The sequence below is a fragment of the Lissotriton vulgaris genome, chromosome 1_1, assembly GCF_964263255.1.
Source record: "Lissotriton vulgaris chromosome 1_1, aLisVul1.2, whole genome shotgun sequence".
NCBI lineage: Eukaryota > Metazoa > Chordata > Amphibia > Caudata > Salamandridae > Lissotriton > Lissotriton vulgaris.
Genome location: NC_141685.1, coordinates 156,175,164 through 156,195,043, shown reverse-complemented (window position 1 = coordinate 156,195,043; position 19,880 = coordinate 156,175,164). Strand labels below are relative to the sequence as shown.

The following is a 19,880-nucleotide window of genomic DNA, read 5'->3' as shown; positions in this document are numbered from 1 at the left end:
ACCAACTGTAATGGCAGAGTTTTTGGCTTTATTTAGCAGTGATATAGATCATTAGTCTTGCTCGCATCTAGTATAGGTATTCTTAGCCTGTGTTGGCCCTTTTAAGCCCTTTTTCCAGACCTAGAAGAGGATAGCTGCTTAATATGCCTTTGTTCTTGACTTTCACCTGTCTATTGCCTATTGGCTTTGACATATTAGACACATTGGTATGGTTTATGTAGGTATTCTGACAGAGCTAAGGAGCATTTCACCCCTTTCAGGCCTACAGGCCTAGAGCTAGAGGGACTCCATCTTGATGAAGCTGAGAGGCTTTTCAGGGCAAAGGCAAAGTTTATAGTTAAGGCTGTTTTTCACTTGGAGAGAACCGGTCTGGGCCAGCCCTTATCGGTAGGCTGTATTATTCTCTGTGTAGAAGACACAACAAAAGGCCGGCCGGCTGGGTGTGTGTCCTTGATGCGAGGTGATGCAGAGACCTGGTGGGCGGCAGGCTGATGGCTGGAACTTTCCATGAGGAAACAGCATTCTATATCAGTGAAGTGCAGAGGCGGAGTCAGTTAGTCAAGCAGAGAGTCAGTCAGCCAGAGAGTCGAGCAGAGGAAGTCAAGCAGAGAGGGTTCAAGCTGGAGAAGAGCTGAGTTGAATAGTGAGCTGGAACTGAAGGAAGCAGTCAGAAGCAGTTGCTTATCAGGAGGAGGTGTGAATAGCTGGAGTCTGAAGTAATGCCTTTTTAGAAGAGACAGAGGAGAGATCGTGGACTAACCTATGGGAGCAGATGGAGTTAATTGGACATTGGCGCAGAGACAGAGTGAATAAGCTAGTGGAATGAACGGTGATCAGAGCGGCAGGAACCATTAAGATTGAAGATGGAAGGTGGAGACAGTTTGTGTGGGGGAGAGGAGTCCAGAGACAGAGTGATCAGCGCAGAGGTGTACCCAAGAGTGCAGGAGAGAGAGAGAGTCTGAGATGAGCCAAGGCACAGACGAGAGAGGAACCCAGATGACAGCTAGAACAAGACTTCACACTAATCAGGTGATATTGTTTTCATCACATTAGTTACACTTACACTTTATGTCTAATCTTTTCCCTTTCAGCGGAGTGTTCCTGTTATGTTTAATCCTTCTCTTTCAAGCGGTGTGTTCTACCTATAGTCTTTGTCAGTTCTGTGTAAAGGTTTATATTGTACTAATAATAAATGACCCCATTAATTAGTGAATTAGTGTGCATGAGTTCTTTTATGATAAAGTTATCCTGGCTTCAAGCCAGTTGCTGTTGAGCCACTGATGGATCAAAAAGGGGGGTAGGAGCGCTTAAATCAAGAAATAACTCAGTCACATAGTTTGTATATCTTTATCCCCATACAGTGAGGGTAATCACTCCTGGTAAGTATTACTGTTTGAACAGATGCTACCCCTGATCAGGTAAGTAATAGTGAGGGAGAGAGGAGACTTGCAACCAAGGGACTAAGTTAGTACACCATCCCATAATATTATTGTAGTAGCAGACCCTTAGTGAAGAGACTTCCCAATATATTTATATATATGTATAGGTGTTCATAGGAATGTGGTCGTCGTTGATATGCGGCGTTAGTGAGAGCACTGAGTATGAGATCAGTGTGTATACCCACTGGATTGTGGCTTGAGTAAATGAGAGCACTGAGTGGGAGATCAGTGTGTAGTTTTGCAGGATTGCAAACACTTTGGAAAAGGGAGCATTGGGTTCTGCAGGCCCGTGTGTAGACGCACCGGATTGTGTGTCATATCTGCCCTAGGGTAGAACGGTCTGGGTCAGGGTGGCCGCGAGACCAACTGATGTGAATAAGTGTGGTGTAGGGTATGGATATCCCTAGTAATCAGTGAGTATTCTTAGTATCCCTATAGATTTAGTGGTGTTCTTAATAATATGAGCTTGTATATTGCGAGTTCCCCATCCTCAGGTAGGTACCAGGTGCCTGGATAGGTGGTCCTGAGGAGGGAAGGTGAGTACGTTCTGGCTGGGTTGGAGGGGCCCCTGGGGGCTGATCCCACCTACTCAGAAAATCCAGACATTACATCTGGCGTAGTCGGACATTTTACGAAGCCTGTGTGATCTGGCCATGTGCTTAGAGAGTTTCCCATGTGTTCTGAGGGAGTGCCCTGAACGCTGGTTTCATCTGGCGTAATGTTGCAGTTTATGTAGCCTGTTAGACATATGGGCTTGAACAGTTGCAGCGTGAGGAGATTGCATTACATCATGGCATTTGGTTTATTCAGGGTGTAAGGAATGGTTTTCATCTTGGTGTTTAAACTGTCAGAGTTGAAGGATGGCATTACATGAGGAAGCCAGTTACATCTATGTGATGGTCCAATTGTATAAATGTGTGTAAAAAATGCTTTTAAATTGCCCATTAAATTGCTTGCTGCATTTGCTTATGCTGTGCAATGTGAAATGTGTTCATTGTAATATGATCTGTGGAGTTCTTTGAACATAGCTCCTTGTAAATAAATATGACTTGTGAATAGCGCCATGTTAATGTGGCTTGTGAGGTGCATGTTCTCATGTTGATCTGCTGTGTTCCTTGTGCATTGCGCCTTGGAAATGTTGTTTGTGAAAAGCTTGTCTTGTAAATATGACTTGTGAATAGCGCCATATTATTGTGGCTTGTGAGGTGCATGTTCTCATGTTGATCTGCTGTGTTCCTTGTGCATTGCGCCTTGGATATATTGTTTGTGAAAAGTTTGTCTTGTAAATATGGCTTGTGAATAGCGCCATGTGGTCATGGCTTGGACAGGGCATGTTATCATTACGTTTGGCAGGAGAGAGCTGGATCTCTCTCGGGTGCTTGGGGATAACGTTTTTGAAAATATGTGTACGTGTCATCTGTAAACGTGAAGAAATGTGCTAATGATTTTCCCATGTATCTGCAGTCGTTGGGAAATGATTCTGCTTGAGCTGCCAAAGGGTTAATATCTTGAGTTGAGATGGCAGTCTTTATTTTTTACATGCTGTCAACATGCATGGTTATCTGACCTGACTATAAAAGTCAGTGGATTATTTGATGGTTTGATTTTGACTTTTTTTTGATTCCTTGGTCTGCCTATGTGCTTTGTCAGTTTCTTGACGGAAAGGTAACATCTTGTGCTTTGCAAAGGGTTCTGTTCATTTCACATTCTTTTTGAAATGCGTCTACGAATTTGTGTGGGTTTGCCTTGGAACTGATGTGGTTATAAATCAACCAGTCGGATTACGGAGAGAGCTGTGTTCTTTTAAAATGAGTGAAATGTTAAAAAGATGGCCCGTTAGAATGCATGCTACGGGCTGTTTTCATTAATTATTTCTTTGAGGGTTTTCCATCTAGACAGGAATGTGCTGGTTGCAATGATTACAGGTTGAGTATAATCAATCTTGCCCGACAGTGCATGGTAACATGTGCTTTTAATTAGTGGAAGGCAACCATGTGCCTTTGAAAGAAAAAAATGTTAAAATGTAACATTATTATTTTCCCAAATGTAAATTAAAATGTATGCTTTTATAAATGTGTCAGCAAAACCTTAAATTAAATACAATGTTGAAATGTATCTGCATTTTATGTTGTTTTACAAATTATTTCTCTTTTCAGCAGCTGACAATGGACCATGTTAATTCGTTCTTTTCCCCAAATGCAGAATGTATAATCTTGTGTGCATACGTTAGTTGCCCCTTTCTAAATAAGTGCCCATATTTTGAATGTCTTGCCTTTAGCTGAATTAGTTGGACAAAAGTCTTTTTAAAAACTGGAGCTTTTTTAATTGGCAGTACACTGTAACAGAATTGTTTTTTTAAAATGCTAGCTTTCGTTGGTTAGCACAAATCAGGCATGAGAACAGGCAAAGGTATTTGTTTGTCGACCTTGGCAGACCAGCTGGTTTGTGCAGACGAGTTTTTTTTCCTTCATTCTGCAAGTTTCGATCACGTCCCTGTTCGTTATGATTGGCTACAATCCAATTTTCTTCCGCGGACGGCGTGTTTATTTAAGGGAGGGGCTGGTTTAGAGAGGCTCATCATATGGCAGTGTTTCAAGTAGCTTCATACTGTAGCGTGGCTCCTGCTCTGAAGGGAGGGGCTGGCTTAGTGTGGATTAGGGTATGTTAGGCCCTACGTAATGTTATTTAAAGTTAAATTTTGAATGTTTTTAATTAATTAGGATATTTTCTTTTCAATAATGAAAGGCACCCGGGGTGCTTTTTAAATGGAAAATTTTATTTTACAAGAATAATGATACTTGTTCTCTTGTTCCTAGGATTGCTGAAGTTGTGGTTGTGCGTGGGTCCCTCCCCCTTCCACTTCTTTTTTTGTTTTAGCTTTTTACTTTCATGTTTTTATTTTAGTTTATTATTTTTGGATGATGGAACCAGACCAGACCTGACCAGACCGGGTGATGGATGGCCGCATTGGAGGAAGTGTCCGGATACCGAGGATGCAGGGTGGTGGCCTACACTGAAGAATTTGGACATAATTGCTTGGCCTGCATTTTTTGTTGACATCACTACGAGCAGGCCCCACTTAAAAAAAAAAAAAACCACAAACATGTTTTATTTGTTACAGCATTTTAAAAGGATTTGATGAATAATCCCTTGGACAAGCAGGCCCCACTTTTAAAGCAAAAAACATGTCACCTATTATAGTTTTTCTGTTTTCTTCAAAACAGTTTTTGCCAATGAAGGACTTTTTTTTTTGAATGGTGGTGCCCACATGTGTTCCACAGTGTGATTTAAAAGCTTGATGTTACACCAGCTATCTTGTAGAAATGGGTTTTTTTTTTTTTTACTGTTCTTACATTTTCACCTTGATTGATCAAAGGGTGGTTACCTTAAATTTTGGATTGTTATGATTATGTATTAATGTTTGCCCAGACCTTGAAACGTTACTTCTCAGATTTCACCCACAAACAAGTCCCTACACCAATAGTTTCATGAGTCATCATTAGCTTAAGTTGCCTATAGTAGGTAAGGATCATTTAGGCCCTTTCTTGTTTTCTCATTAGGAGTTGAAACACATTTAGTTCTTAAGTTGACAATAGTAGGTAGGCCTCATTTAGCCTTAAGTTGTCGAAGTAGGCCCCATTTAGGCCCCTTGCTGTTTTCATTCAACACATAAGTCCCTATATCACTAGATTTCACCAGTTATCATTAGAAGTTGAGGCACATTTAGTTTGAGGATGCTTTGGTTAGTTTCTGTTGTTATTAGATCCAATCTCAGATATGTTTCAGCATTCAAGTCGAGGGTGCTTTGATTTGTTTTTAGGTTTCTATTGCCTACAATTGAGTTTCAGGTGGAATTTCCTTGAGTTGTCATTGTTTTTAGGGAGTTTTTTTTTTAGGTTTTGATTTGTTGATAGATTGTGTTGATGTTTGTTTATCTAGATGTTATTGTTTATAAGATGTTCGCAAGATAAGGATCTAAGGGTGGATGGCAGAGATATTTAGCAGTGATATAGATCTTAATCTTGCTCACATCTAGGATAGGTATTCTTAGCCTATGTTGGATAGATTATGTTGATGTTTGTTTAGATGGTTGTTGTTGTTTACTGATGCTCGCAAGATAAGGATCTAGGGGTGCAATGTAATGGCAGAGTTTTTGGCTTTATTTAGCAGTGATATAGATCATTAGTCTTGCTCGCATCTAGTATAGGTATTCTTAGCCTGTGTTGGCCCTTTTAAGCCCTTTTTCCAGACCTAGAAGAGGATAGCTGCTTAATATGCCTTTATTCTTGACTTTCACCTGTCTATTGCCTATTGGCTTTGACATATTAGACACATTGGTATGGTTTATGTAGGTATTCTGACAGAGCTAAGGAGCATTTCACCCCTTTCAGGCCTACAGGCCTAGAGCTAGAGGGACTCCATCTTGATGAAGCTGAGAGGCTTTTCAGGGCAAAGGCAAAGTTTATAGTTAAGGCTGTTTTTCACTTGGAGAGAACCGGTCTGGGCCAGCCCTTATCGGTAGGCTGTATTATTCTCTGTGTAGAAGACACAACAAAAGGCCGGCCGGCTGGGTGTGTGTCCTTGATGCGAGGTGATGCAGAGACCTGGTGGGCGGCAGGCTGATGGCTGGAACTTTCCATGAGGAAACAGCATTCTATATCAGTGAAGTGCAGAGGCGGAGTCAGTTAGTCAAGCAGAGAGTCAGTCAGCCAGAGAGTCGAGCAGAGGAAGTCAAGCAGAGAGGGTTCAAGCTGGAGAAGAGCTGAGTTGAATAGTGAGCTGGAACTGAAGGAAGCAGTCAGAAGCAGTTGCTTATCAGGAGGAGGTGTGAATAGCTGGAGTCTGAAGTAATGCCTTTTTAGAAGAGACAGAGGAGAGATCGTGGACTAACCTATGGGAGCAGATGGAGTTAATTGGACATTGGCGCAGAGACAGAGTGAATAAGCTAGTGGAATGAACGGTGATCAGAGCGGCAGGAACCATTAAGATTGAAGATGGAAGGTGGAGACAGTTTGTGTGGGGGAGAGGAGTCCAGAGACAGAGTGATCAGCGCAGAGGTGTACCCAAGAGTGCAGGAGAGAGAGAGAGTCTGAGATGAGCCAAGGCACAGACGAGAGAGGAACCCAGATGACAGCTAGAACAAGACTTCACACTAATCAGGTGATATTGTTTTCATCACATTAGTTACACTTACACTTTATGTCTAATCTTTTCCCTTTCAGCGGAGTGTTCCTGTTATGTTTAATCCTTCTCTTTCAAGCGGTGTGTTCTACCTATAGTCTTTGTCAGTTCTGTGTAAAGGTTTATATTGTACTAATAATAAATGACCCCATTAATTAGTGAATTAGTGTGCATGAGTTCTTTTATGATAAAGTTATCCTGGCTTCAAGCCAGTTGCTGTTGAGCCACTGATGGATCAAAAAGGGGGGTAGGAGCGCTTAAATCAAGAAATAACTCAGTCACATAGTTTGTATATCTTTATCCCCATACAGTGAGGGTAATCACTCCTGGTAAGTATTACTGTTTGAACAGATGCTACCCCTGATCAGGTAAGTAATAGTGAGGGAGAGAGGAGACTTGCAACCAAGGGACTAAGTTAGTACACCATCCCATAATATTATTGTAGTAGCAGACCCTTAGTGAAGAGACTTCCCAATATATATATATATATGTATAGGTGTTCATAGGAATGTGGTCGTCGTTGATATGCGGCGTTAGTGAGAGCACTGAGTATGAGATCAGTGTGTATACCCACTGGATTGTGGCTTGAGTAAATGAGAGCACTGAGTGGGAGATCAGTGTGTAGTTTTGCAGGATTGCAAACACTTTGGAAAAGGGAGCATTGGGTTCTGCAGGCCCGTGTGTAGACGCACCGGATTGTGTGTCATATCTGCCCTAGGGTAGAACGGTCTGGGTCAGGGTGGCCGCGAGACCAACTGATGTGAATAAGTGTGGTGTAGGGTATGGATATCCCTAGTAATCAGTGAGTATTCTTAGTATCCCTATAGATTTAGTGGTGTTCTTAATAATATGAGCTTGTATATTGCGAGTTCCCCATCCTCAGGTAGGTACCAGGTGCCTGGATAGGTGGTCCTGAGGAGGGAAGGTGAGTACGTTCTGGCTGGGTTGGAGGGGCCCCTGGGGGCTGATCCCACCTACTCAGAAAATCCAGCCATTACACCAACACAGCAACATAGAATCCTTACTCTATATATCCAATTGCATTTCCATCCTGCCTTCTCAAACATGTCTCTAAAGCAAAGAATAAGGTCAATATTAAAATTCAGAATTGTAACTCATTTCATCATAGGAAGCCAAAATCAATCAAAGGCCAACAGAGCAGTCACTCTTACCTGTGTCAACAACAACCATTTTGTAGCTGTAGAAATGGAAGAAAAGAAAAATCAAACTAATCTAATCACTGCCGACTTCATCTATCCATATACTCTCTTACAAACCAGACAACTAATATTGTACTCACATTTCGTATTATGCATGAAGAATCAATCTCCAAGTCCGTTTGAAACCGCCAGCCTCACGCTGAACTTTAACCCTGTTTACGTGAGAGACGGCGGGGCGTGACCGCCATCTTGGAAGTATTAATAAAAGTAATGGATTACATAATCAGTAAAATACAACGGGAGAATAAGCCATCCCCCTTAAGGACAGATCAGCATTTAGGATATCAATTAGTCAGTGGCTCGATTCAACCAAAACTAAATATGTTGTGACAGTACTTGGATCGTAAATGAGAAGCCCACAGTTCTCAGAACATAAGAAACCACAGGACCATCTGTTTCGTTAAAAATCCAACGCAGACCAGACAGGATAAAGTTCTTCAGTACATCACAGCAGCAAATGCCTCGCAAAAATATCACAAAAATCTAGTGATACAGTGTTGCCAGAGTATATCACTCCAAAAAAGAATTGAGTCCCTTCTCTACAGTCTTAGCAGACCAGATCCATATGTTTTCCTTCAGTGTGAGTAGGGGATCAACATTGCGTCACCGTCTAGAACCCTTAACAATCTCTAGTACAAACCATTGCATATCTGTTGGAACATGAGACATAAGCAAGTAGTGCTCTACAAGAGGTGCAGTTGTTCCTTTGCATCGTATTCGTGATTGATGTTGCATTATGAGTTTTTTCACCTCTTGTGCAGTTTTTCCAATGTAAAATAATAGGCACGGGCATTGGATACAGTATATTACATTTCTCGACAAACAGTTAGAATGATGTTTCAACACCTATTGCTTATCGTTCAGAATGCATGATTTTACCACTAAAGTGGTAGAACAGGCGGCAGTGCCCACATGGGTAATGATCCACCACTGGCATAAGGCCCCACATATCCTGTAACGCTGTAGTTTTAGGTTTCTGTATGCCCTAACTAGATGATCTCTAAGATTTCCCCCACGTTTGAATGCAAAACGCGGTTTCTCTAATTGTGAGTCAACCTTTCTTATCAAATGCCAGTTCTTAAGAACAATTTTTCTGATATCATTGGATTCTGTGCCAAAAGTCGTCACACACGTAATCGCATTGTGATAAGCATTCTGTCCTTTAACCTGTAACAGCATTTTAAAACAGATTACAAGTTGTACTACACTCTGGGGAAAATAGCTAAATGGGGTGGAACCAGAAACAAGCACTGTTCCCGATGCCATTCATACGGGGCGCATTTGATACGCTGTTTGCAACCTGCCCAGCCCAAGGTGGCCTCATTGGGGACATTACTGAGTTCCTGGAGGGAGGACTGGGACTAAGTATAGTACAGAGCCCACAATTTATATTACTGGGGATTAGATATGAATCAATCCCTAGCCAGGCACAGGCATTTGTATTTATTGTAATGACAGATTTTTGGCTAAGCTTGGCTAAGGCATGGCAAGACCTCTCAGCACCATCGGTGCAACAATGGCTCGCTCGTCTAATGGCTATTTATCATACGGATGTGGCAGTATATGCAAAAAAAAGGCAAAGGGGCTAGGAGGAAAGGGTCAAGGGTGGGGGCACCTCTAACGAGTGGGTGTCTACACTTTAAGAGGGATAGTAGAGTATCTTTCTATTTTCTATAAGATGTGGGAATGGAGGCCAATTGGGTACCTTTTTCCGCAGGTGTCTTCTACGTGGGAAAGACAGGAATATATGTATAAATGTTTGATCTGTGTATAAGACGTGACATGAATTAATCTTAGGAATGGACTGTCCCCTTGGAGGGGAAAAGGAAAGCATCAAATCATTCTCAAAGCTGTTGCAAAGGTAACCCATGAAACTTAGAAGAGGGGCCTGTGAACTGTGCTTGGTAGAACCAAAGACCTATTTGAGGAATTATCGGCATCAGCTTTTTGAGATTGGAAGTAAACCAGTTTTGCTCTTAGTATAGATCGTTTACAACCACTGCAATGGATATGAAAAGTGCTTCTGGCAAAGGGTATATTTTTAAGGTTCTTCCCCCATTGTGTGTTCTTTCATGAACAGTAAGATGACTTTTCACACTGAAGATTTTCTGGCATTCCGAGCATGGGTGTTTCCCAAGTGTGAGTTCTCTCATGTGAAGTTAGACTGGATTTATAACTGAAGCGTTTCTGGCATTCAAGGCACTGATAAGGTTTTTCCCCAGTGTGAGTTCTCTGATGTACAATAAGACTGGTTTTATAACTGAACTTTTTTAGGCATTCAGAGCACTGATAAGGTTTTTGCCCAGTATGTGTTTGTTCATGGTGAGTGAGACTAGCTCTTTCCTTAAAGTTTTTGTGGCATTCAGAGCACTGATATGGTTTCTCCCCAGTGTGAGTTTTCTCATGCAAAATAAGACCAGTTTTCAGCCAATAGCTTTTCTGACATTCAGAGCAGTGATATGGTTTCTCTCCGTTGTGAGTTCTCTCATGTTGAGTGAGAATGTATTTACGACTAAAGTTTTTTGGGCATTCAGAGCACTGATGGGATTTCTGCCCAGTATGGGTTAACTCATGCCGGGTGAGAATGGTTTTCCGACTGAAGGTTTTCTGGCATGCAGAGCACTTATGAGGTTTTTGCCCAGTATGCGTTCTCTCATGTAGCGTGAGATCTGATTTACATTGGTAACTATTTAGGCATTCAGAGCACTGATGCGGTTTCTGTCCAGTGTGAGTGCGCTCATGTTTACGGAGATCGGCTTTTTGAGCGAACCTTTTGTGACATTCAGGGCACTGATAAGGTTTCTCTCCAGTGTGAGTTCTCTCATGTCGACTGAGAAGGGATTTACAATTGAAGCGTCTCAGACATTCAGAGCAATGAAAAGGTTTTTCTCCAGTATGTATTCTCTCATGTCGAGTAAGGCTGGATTTACATCGGAAACCTTTGTAGCATTCAGAGCACTTATGAGGTTTTTCCCCGGTGTGAGTTCTCACATGTCGAGTCAGATTATGTTTGCAAGTGAAGCGTTTCAGGCATTCAGAGCACTTATGAGGTTTTTGCCCAGTATGCGTTCTCTCATGTTGAGTGAGATCTGCTTTACATTGGTAACTATTTAGGCATTCAGAGCACTGATAAGGTTTCTCTCCAGTGTGAGTTCTCTCATGTCGACTGAGAAGGGATTTTTGAGTGAACCTTTTGTGACATTCAGTGCACTGATAAGGTTTCTCTCCAGTGTGTGTTCTCTCATGTTCAGTAAGTCTGAATTTAGATAGGAAACCTTTGTGGCATTCAGAGCACTTATGAGGTTTTTCCCCGGTGTGAGTTCTCACATGTCGAGTCAGTTGTTGTTTGTAAGTGAAGTGTTTCAGGCATTCAGAGCACTTATGAAGTTTTTCCCCAGTGTGAATTTTCTCATGCTGACTGAGTCTGGATTGACAACTAAAGCTCTTCTTACATTCAGAGCATGCATGAAACTTCTTTTTGGTGCTAATATCTCCAAGTTCAGTTTTGTCTTGTATACATTCCATTATGAGATAAGATGTCTTTCTGAAGTTAATATCTCCAAGTTGAGATTTTTCTAGCAGACACACCATAAGACAATACTAAATCTTATTCAGCATGTGTTTGGCATCACCCACTCAAATGTGCTGCACTTGTTGAACTTAACACTTGGACATCCTCTGTAGGCAACTTAATTCACCCTACAACCTTAATATCAGCAGCCCCTGGTACTTATGGGGAAGCCTCTCATGGGATTATTACCTCTTCATTACATCCATGTGGATTCTCTGACCTTTTTCTCATACTTATTTTTGAGTAAATGAAGCACTGATCAGGTCTTTGGTTGGTGTTCAGTATTTCAAAGCTAGGTACACATTCAATAATGTTTTGGCATGAACATTCAGAATACTATTGTGTATCAGTAGCAGCACATTTTTTCGTGTCACCCTTCTTACGGATGTCTTTGTCTGTATATAAGACTACAATGAGGATGTTATGGATTTTGCATGTCTTGCCGGGTAAAAAGTACCCGAGGTCTCATCTAATGGGCAAGAATGATAGTGAACATGTGGACCCGGACTACAAGCAATAGGTCCTTCCCTTGGTCCCAGATATACCCACATCACTAGTTTGTAACTAACAGGTATCTCAGTCCTAACCTGACTACCTGTCTTTTAAGCAGCTTCGTTTACACTATAAGTGACAAACAGATATTTGTTTTTGATTTAAAAGCAATTCACTGGATATGGTGCTCAGGTGTTCCATTTGCTGAGGTCTGTTAAAAACTGTTCAAGTCCCACTTGTCTGGTGTGTGTTATCTTCTCTTGGATCGATTAGAACTTTAGACTGATGCTTGTCCTCTCTGGTTCAGACAGATGGTCTTCCTGCCCTGGATTAGCATCTCCAGGGCATTCTTCATCTACCATTAGAGCAGTAGGAAATCTATTTAGAGAAACTGCTTTCACACTCTGTATTTTACTCTAATCCAAGTTCCTCACCACATCTTTTTCCTGGATACTTTCCTCTTGTTGGAGCTCTGAAGCAACTTTACATCTTTAGCGTTGGTCCTTTAATAGTTTTCAATTATTTGCTTATTACTGACTACCATTTTGTCTTCTATGCCCACTCTTCAATCACCTGTGGATTTAAAACCAGAGATTGTTTAAGAATGCAAACTGTAACAAAGGAATAACATTTATTAGCTAATATAGACATCCACAGTCTGAGTTCATTTTGAGAGATGGATGAGAGCGATGAGAGGGCTCTAGGCATTTTCGAGATAGAAAGCTTGAGAACACTGGAACACTATGATTGAGGAGGTCTAAAGATGGAAATTCTGATGGACAGTTTTGTGCACATCAGAAATCATCAGTAAGCTATTCAAGTGTCTGATCAAAACTTCCTCCCTCTCACTGTGCGGTATACCTCTTCGCACAACTCCCCAAACCAGGCAAGTAATCTCTCAAAGCGCAAGCACGCACACCCTCATAAGAGTCTCCCCTTCCCAGCACCACAAACAAGGCTACTTCTCCCGGGCAAGCATGTGTTAACAACTTAGAGTCGACAATAGACAAGAATTTTGGAATATCATGGCAAACCTTAAGCAGACGGTTGAAATAACTACGAATGAGGAAACTAGGAGACCGCATAGATCTCCAACCACCACAAACACACAGTATCAAGCACACCTAGATGGATCTCTATGCCTTTGCCAAACACAACTATACGCCTCAACAGGACAACAAACCAGATGTTAGAGGTGGACATTGATGACCTTTGCCAATGTTACATAACTTGCTCTCACCACACAAACAACTTATAAAATACACACTATAGCTATAAATACTTCTCTGGAGCAACAAATCATAGCTTCTACTATGACCCTCTCAAAAGTAAGACAGATCACCTTCATCCCAGGTAATCAAGATAGAAAAAGAGAGCCTACAAAGACACTGAAGAGCTTACTGCACAACTGCAATCAGCAGCTAAATATGCCAAAGACATAGCCAACCCCATCCCGTCACATAATCCAAGACCAGCGGTGTGGAATTTAATAAAATATCTACTTGTCCTTGTAGAAGGTTGCTTCAGAAATCTACTTGTCCTGTAACCAAATCCACTTGTCCCTTTAGTGCCATGTAGTGTGGCGACAAATTATGGCAGTAATCTCCATATATAAGAGCTCTGATATAGCCTCTCTGATTATGCCAGGGCGCATACCATGATAGTGTTTGAATACTTGCAATCCCCTTATGTTGCCACATTTCCGCAGATCTACATACTGGGGCTGAAGGTAGTGGTACATAATAGTTCCAGTGTTAGAATGCCCTTATGTGTCTGTGCAAACCTACTAAGTTGCTGTTTTAAGGTTTTCAACAACTCTTCTCTGATCTTTTCCCATACTGAGAAATGTTGGAAATGTACTCCTTACAATGGCAGATGTAAACTTTCTTACAGAGTTGGGAAAAAGAGTGGTTGGAGGGAAAGTTAACTTGCAAAGCTCAGATCTTCGCATGAGCTAAGATACACATGCATATTTGCTCATGCCAAAATGCAGTTCACAAATATTTTCGAGGAGTACTATTTCTTGTACTAGATCTGTAAATTCTTGGGAATCCTCTCAAGCGGTATAGCTGCACTTAATGCAAGGACATATACTCTGTGTGCACTTTTTAGACTTTCTTTAATAATTGGTTGCCTAATTTGGTCTGGCGTTGACCATGACGTTTTATGTTTATTAAAATGTTGTCTCTCTCTGTATCGGCTGGCTTCACTGTGAGTGACAGCATTCTGCTCTTTCACAAGGAGCATATCGGCACACAGTAGTTTTGCTCAATGCCAATAACTACTGTGGCAGAACATGTTATTTGAGACCAAAAACAATTGTTGCTTTTGCCAATGTTTTTTATAATGGTGAGGGCCCGGCAGTTCTCACACCAATAAGGTTTTACAAAAACCATGCCAAAACAATTCGCATATTGCTAAAACTAAAAAGCTGATCACCAATTTCAGACCTACTGGCTTTGCTGATGCTTGTTTATTTTTGTTTCTCATAATCTTACTGAAACTGGTTACAATGATTTCCCATAATGAATAGTTTTGGGAAATACTAGCATGCATCAACACATGTTACTAAATGATGCTGCAGCTGCAAAGAAATGGTATCTGAAATGTTATAGTAGTTTAGCGATTTTTTTTTGCTTTCATTTATTGATGAACATTTTATTTTGAAAGCAGAGAATCATCAATCTTGCTTTCGATTTTCTGCAAATATTTGCATCAAATAGGAGCATTCTGGGAGCATTATACATAGCCTCATATTGCCAAACTTTGAAAACGTGAGCAGACGTTCCTATAGTGGAACCACGGTAAGTAGTGCAGTTGGAGCTTACAACATTTACTCTAGCCCTAATAATAAATGCTTTTATTTAATGAACCATAAATACAAGCTTGAACAGCATTAATATATGGACAAAAATATTACCTTAACTGCAGACAGTGCCCTTCCCTGATCCATAATGTGGTAATGCAAACTGGCAGCCAAAGGGTTTGTGCTGGAGGGGGTTGGGCCTACTTGTCCCAAGGACAATAATTAAAATGAAAACTTGTTGCCCTTGGCCTCAAACAATATGTCCTGGGCGTCGGCCTATAGGAATTCCACATCCCTGCTAGACACAACAATCCTAACAGTGACCTGACTAAATAACTCTTCCACACCACTATTGGATATCTTAGTTCCACCTAACTACAACATCATTAGACTGGACCACACACTACAACCAAGTTGGGGTCGTGTGGGCTGCGTGCATTCACAGATCAGCCTTACAAATCAAACGATTCCAAATGAAGAAGATATCCTCCTGTGAACATATGGGAGTTGAAGTCCTCATGGGTTAGGGGGATTTATTCCCTGACCAAATTACATATTATCTACCACCCTCCTGGAGACAAACAGACCCTCGTGAGCAATTAACAATCACAGTACAGACCTTAAGGCACCCGAACACAATCTTTCTAGGTGACTTCAACCTAAATTGCAATTAAATTGAGGACCCACATGTGACTGCACTAAATCTTTTTTCAAAGACCATAATCTGGTGCAATCATGCAATCAGGGGAGAGGAGTTGGCCCAACGGCTAGGGCGGTCAATCTTGTATCTGGGGAACTGGGTTTGAGTCTCTGCAATGACGCTGAACATACTGCGATTCTGGGCAAATCATTTAATCTTCCTGTGCCTAATAAGAATGAAAAATAAAAAAACGTGTCCTCATGTAATGCAACTGGTGCTATGTAAAACGCTCTGATACCCGATCTGGGTCAAGATTGCGATATATATAACTCTTTAAAAAAAACATGCACAGGTCGAACACACAGCAAAGGAACATCACTAACCCTTATCGCCATGGCAGAAGCTCTATGCATAGACTCCATAACGGCATGTGATTCACAGCATCTCATTCCACATCTCAGCTCCTGTAGCAAAGTCAACAAGATAAGAGGTTAGACCTAGACTGTGGGTCAGAGATACTAGAAATAAGAATAGAGATGATCTGTATGATCTATGCCAAAGAAAACTTCAACCCCAGGAAAGCATTTCCGATGCTCACAAACTCATGGAACACAACAGAACTATGAATGGCAAAATGGAAAAATGGAGACGGTAGCCCCCCATCCCCTAACAAAAAAGGATTAAAAACAAATGAACACAACCTTGGTAGAACGGTCACCAAAATGAAGAAAGAAGCAGACTCCGATTTGCAGAGAGACGATGGAGGCTAGCACCCTCACCACACCTAAAACAGCTCAGAACTCTGAAAAATGTATATAAAAAATGTATATTTATTTATTTTTATTTATAGTGTTGTATCGCGCGAACATGACCCTTGCGGGTATTGGAACACTTTACATGACGAGAGGCAGAGTAAATAGAGTTAAAAGCTTGATTTCAATAATAGTAAGCAATAAGATGGTCAAGCATCATAAAGAGTAGTTAGTATGGTTACATTTTAATGAGCATAAATATATTGTCATAGGGTAAAAACTTAGTCAGCAGAAAAGAATTTGCTTCTTTTTTGAAGGCGGTGGTAGAAGAGATTAGACAAACTTCCGGTGGTAGAGAATTCCATATCTTAGGTGCGACCACCGAGAACGCGCTGGCGCCTGTTTTCTTTTTATGGGTTCACTTGGTTTCAGAAGCAGGGTGTGCGCACTTCGCAAAGGTCTGCAGCCCCCTCACTGTTTAGCTTTTGGGCCTGATATCTGGAGGTATTGATGTGTAGCACTTTATGAGTCATGCATGCAATTATTTATTGAATTCTTGCTTCGTACAGTCGCCAGTTCAGGGATTTTTGTTCCGGAGACAAGTATGGCTGCCGTGATGAGGGAGGCTCTTAGAGAGGCCAACTTGTATCGAGGTAAGCCACGTAGAGGGGCACTACCATAATCCAGTCTGGGCAATACAAGAGTTTAGACCGCTTGTTTTAGGTCTTCATGTGGAAGGTAGGGTTTAAGTTTCCGCAGAATGCTCAGCTGCCAATTCGCTCCTTTAGTGACTGCGCTAAAGTGATCCTGCATATTCAGATGTTTGTCTAATGTAATACCCAAGGATCTAGCAGAGTGTATGATGTGAGGAGAGTAGTTGAGGGCTGCAAGAGGTTTCAACCAAAGATCGATCTTGGGGCTGTTATTCGGCGGTGAGATGAGAAAGAATTCCGTTTTTGCAGTAGTGAGTTTGAGATGGTTTTCTGTGAGCCAGTCAGTCAGTGTACATATTACAGTGGATGGCAGCGGATTTTGAGTGGTTTGCCAGGGGTTCCAGGAATAGATTGAAGAGAATGGGTGAGAGAGCAGATCCCTGTGATAAGCCAAGAGTGATCGCATGGGGCTTAGACAGAGATGGATTAATTTGGACTCTCTGAGATCTGTTTTAGAGGAATGAGGAAAACCATTGCAATACGACCACTAATAAGCCCATCCTTTGTTCCAATAGTTTCAGTAGTCTATCGTGATTAACTGTCAAAGGCAGCCATAAATTTGAAAAGTAGCATGAGGGATGATTCATTTAGATCCAGTGATCCAGTGTTACTATGTCATCCACAAAATGAGTAAGTGCAGATTCAGTGCTGTGACCTTGACGGAAAACTGATTGGTGTTGGTCAAGGAGTTAAAAGGAGTTAAAAGTTGTCTATGTGGTTGTAGAGTTGGATATAGGCACATTTTTCTAAGGAGTTCACAAGAGTAGGGATGTTGGAGATGGGCTGAAAGTTATTAGGATCAGAGCAGTCTGCCTTTTTTAAACGGGGGTTACTTGTCCTGCTTTTAGGCAATCAGGGATAGTGTTTTGATGTAGCAAGGCATTTACTATCTTAGACCATAGGGGAGAATGAAGGTTTTGATCTCTTTGAATATAGATGGAGATAGAGGGTCAGTGAAGTGATTAGATGGGTTTAGTGATGAAAGGATTTTGTAAATGTCACTTTCGTTGATTGAGGAGAAGGTGTGGCAAGAGGCATTGTTTTTGGAAGGGTGCCTGGATGGATCACTACCTTCAGTATACTTGGTGGTGAGTAAAAAACTGAGTGAGGAAGCCGGTAGTAGTTTATTCACTACTTGTAGTTCAGTCTCGATCTTTGTGGTTTTTTCCATGAAGAAGGCTGCCAGTTTTTCACAGTTTGGGAGGGCGCTGGTTCCGGCGTGACTGCTGCTTGACTATTTCAAATAGTTTTTGGGCGCATTTCTGGCTTGGTCAAGCTGTGCTCTAAAGAAATTAGCTTTCATTTGCCTTATTCTTCTGTTGTATGTGTTCCTCATTGATCTTAAGCATTTTAGAAGTTCTATGGATGGAGAGGATCTCCAGGCTCTTTCTGCTAATCTTAGATTACGTCTTTCGGTGTTCAAGTTGTGGGTGAAACACAAAAACTGAATAGACAAAGAAATCCTCAGCACACCGTCAAAGGTGTATCAACAATTTGTTAAGTGCACGATGTAAGCACAAACTATACACAAGTTATTTCAATTTTTTTCCAACCCACAAAGGGATTCAGTATCTTGCGCGATGTCAATAAGGCAGTCCATGCATCTGAGGGATCCTATTTTGTCCCAAAAATGTGAGCTTGTGAGTCGGACGGTCTTGTCCCAAACGTCGCTCTCCGTGTAGCTCGAGGACGATTTCCCTTTGCAGCGGTGGCTGCAGATTGTGCAGTTGCACACTCTTGACCCGGCTGGAGTCAAGGAACAGTTGTTGTTAGACCCGTGGCCCCCTGGACTGTGGGCGGAGAGGTGGGGCCTTGATTGCTGCTGAGCAAGGCCAAGGGGGAAATCTCCTGGGGTGCTGGGGACTCAACTTCTCCTTGAGGGTGTTATGCGGAGCATGGCATGCTGCACAATATCACAGGCAATTACAACACATTTGACACAAAGGGTTTTCTGTCAAGCTGCATGTGGCCTGGTCCTACTGCTGCAGGCCATTTAGGTCGGCCTGGGGAAGGGCGAGGAGCTGTTCACTCTGGAGTCACTCGTGCAGTCACTCTCACTCTGCTGTTCACTCTGCAGTCACTCGTGCAGTCACTCTCACTCGTGCAGTCACTCTCACTCTGCAGTCACTCTCACTCTGCAGTCACTCTGCAGTCACTCTCACTCTGCAGTCACCCTGCAGTCACTCTCACTCAGCTGTAACTCTCACTCGGCTGTAACGCTCACTCGGCTGTAACGCTCACTCGGCTGTAATGCTCACGCTGCTGTCCCGCTCACGCTGCTGTCACTCACGCTGCTACTCATGCAGTCGCAGTCACTCACGCTGTTACTCATGCAGTCACTCACGCTGTTACTCATGCAGTCGCAGTCACTCATGCAGTCACTCTCACGCTGCTGTCACTCTCACGCTGCTGTCACTCATGCTGTCACTCACTCTGTTGTCACTCATGCTGTTACTCATGCAGTCACTCTCACTCATGCTGTTACTCATGCAGTCACTCATTCTGCTGTCACTCATGCAGTCACTCTCACTCATGCAGTCAAAGATAGCTTTATTCGATTTCAATGTTAAAATCATAAAAGCACAGTTCAATACATACATACATTAGGAATATTTTTATCTTAATAAGAACCCTAATTCATTCATAATATGGGGAGTCACTAAAAGAACACTAAGGTGTAACAGTAGCATGCTTTAAATACAATCGCTTCCGAATTAGAAATGTTCGTTGGGAATATAAGACTAATGCATAGTCGATCTGCATCTAATAATGGACTTAAGAAACAGATACAACATGTATCGACATTTCATCATGAAGTTGTTGGATTTTAATCAAAGCTGGTCTGCACTGTCTCAGACCCCAGATTTTTAACAATGGTAACAAATACCTCTTTCTACTCCACATATAAAATTTACAAAATAAAATACAATGTATTAACGATTGTGGAGATAAGTCATCGCATGGACAGTTAATTAGATGTTTTGACCAGTCATTAATGGCTGGAAAAGTAATCAGCCTAAAGAAACTGCCGGTTCACAATCATGCTAATAGCATCCTTGTGTAACA

The 19,880-nt window shown here is 41.8% G+C and overlaps 1 protein-coding gene and 1 long non-coding RNA gene across 2 annotated transcripts in view; both read right to left on the bottom strand.

Moving 5' to 3' along the window:
* Nucleotides 1-11,365, bottom strand: part of LOC147737928 (uncharacterized) — a 48,258-nt gene extending 36,893 nt beyond the window's left edge. The window contains 2 exon segments of the mRNA XM_086924998.1: nt 7,793-7,818; nt 9,930-11,365. Coding sequence (XP_086781124.1) covers nt 7,793-7,818; nt 9,930-11,365 — 1,462 coding nt within the window.
* A 1,037-nt stretch (nt 11,366-12,402) lies between these two features.
* The window catches only part of LOC147737927 (uncharacterized), a 53,987-nt gene continuing 46,509 nt past the window's right edge, over nt 12,403-19,880 (bottom strand). Inside the window, exons 3-4 of the long non-coding RNA XR_015304741.1 lie at nt 15,733-15,813; nt 12,403-12,476 (exon numbers count right to left, since the gene is read on the bottom strand). This is a non-coding gene — a long non-coding RNA (uncharacterized LOC147737927). The remainder of the gene's footprint in view (nt 12,477-15,732; nt 15,814-19,880) is intronic.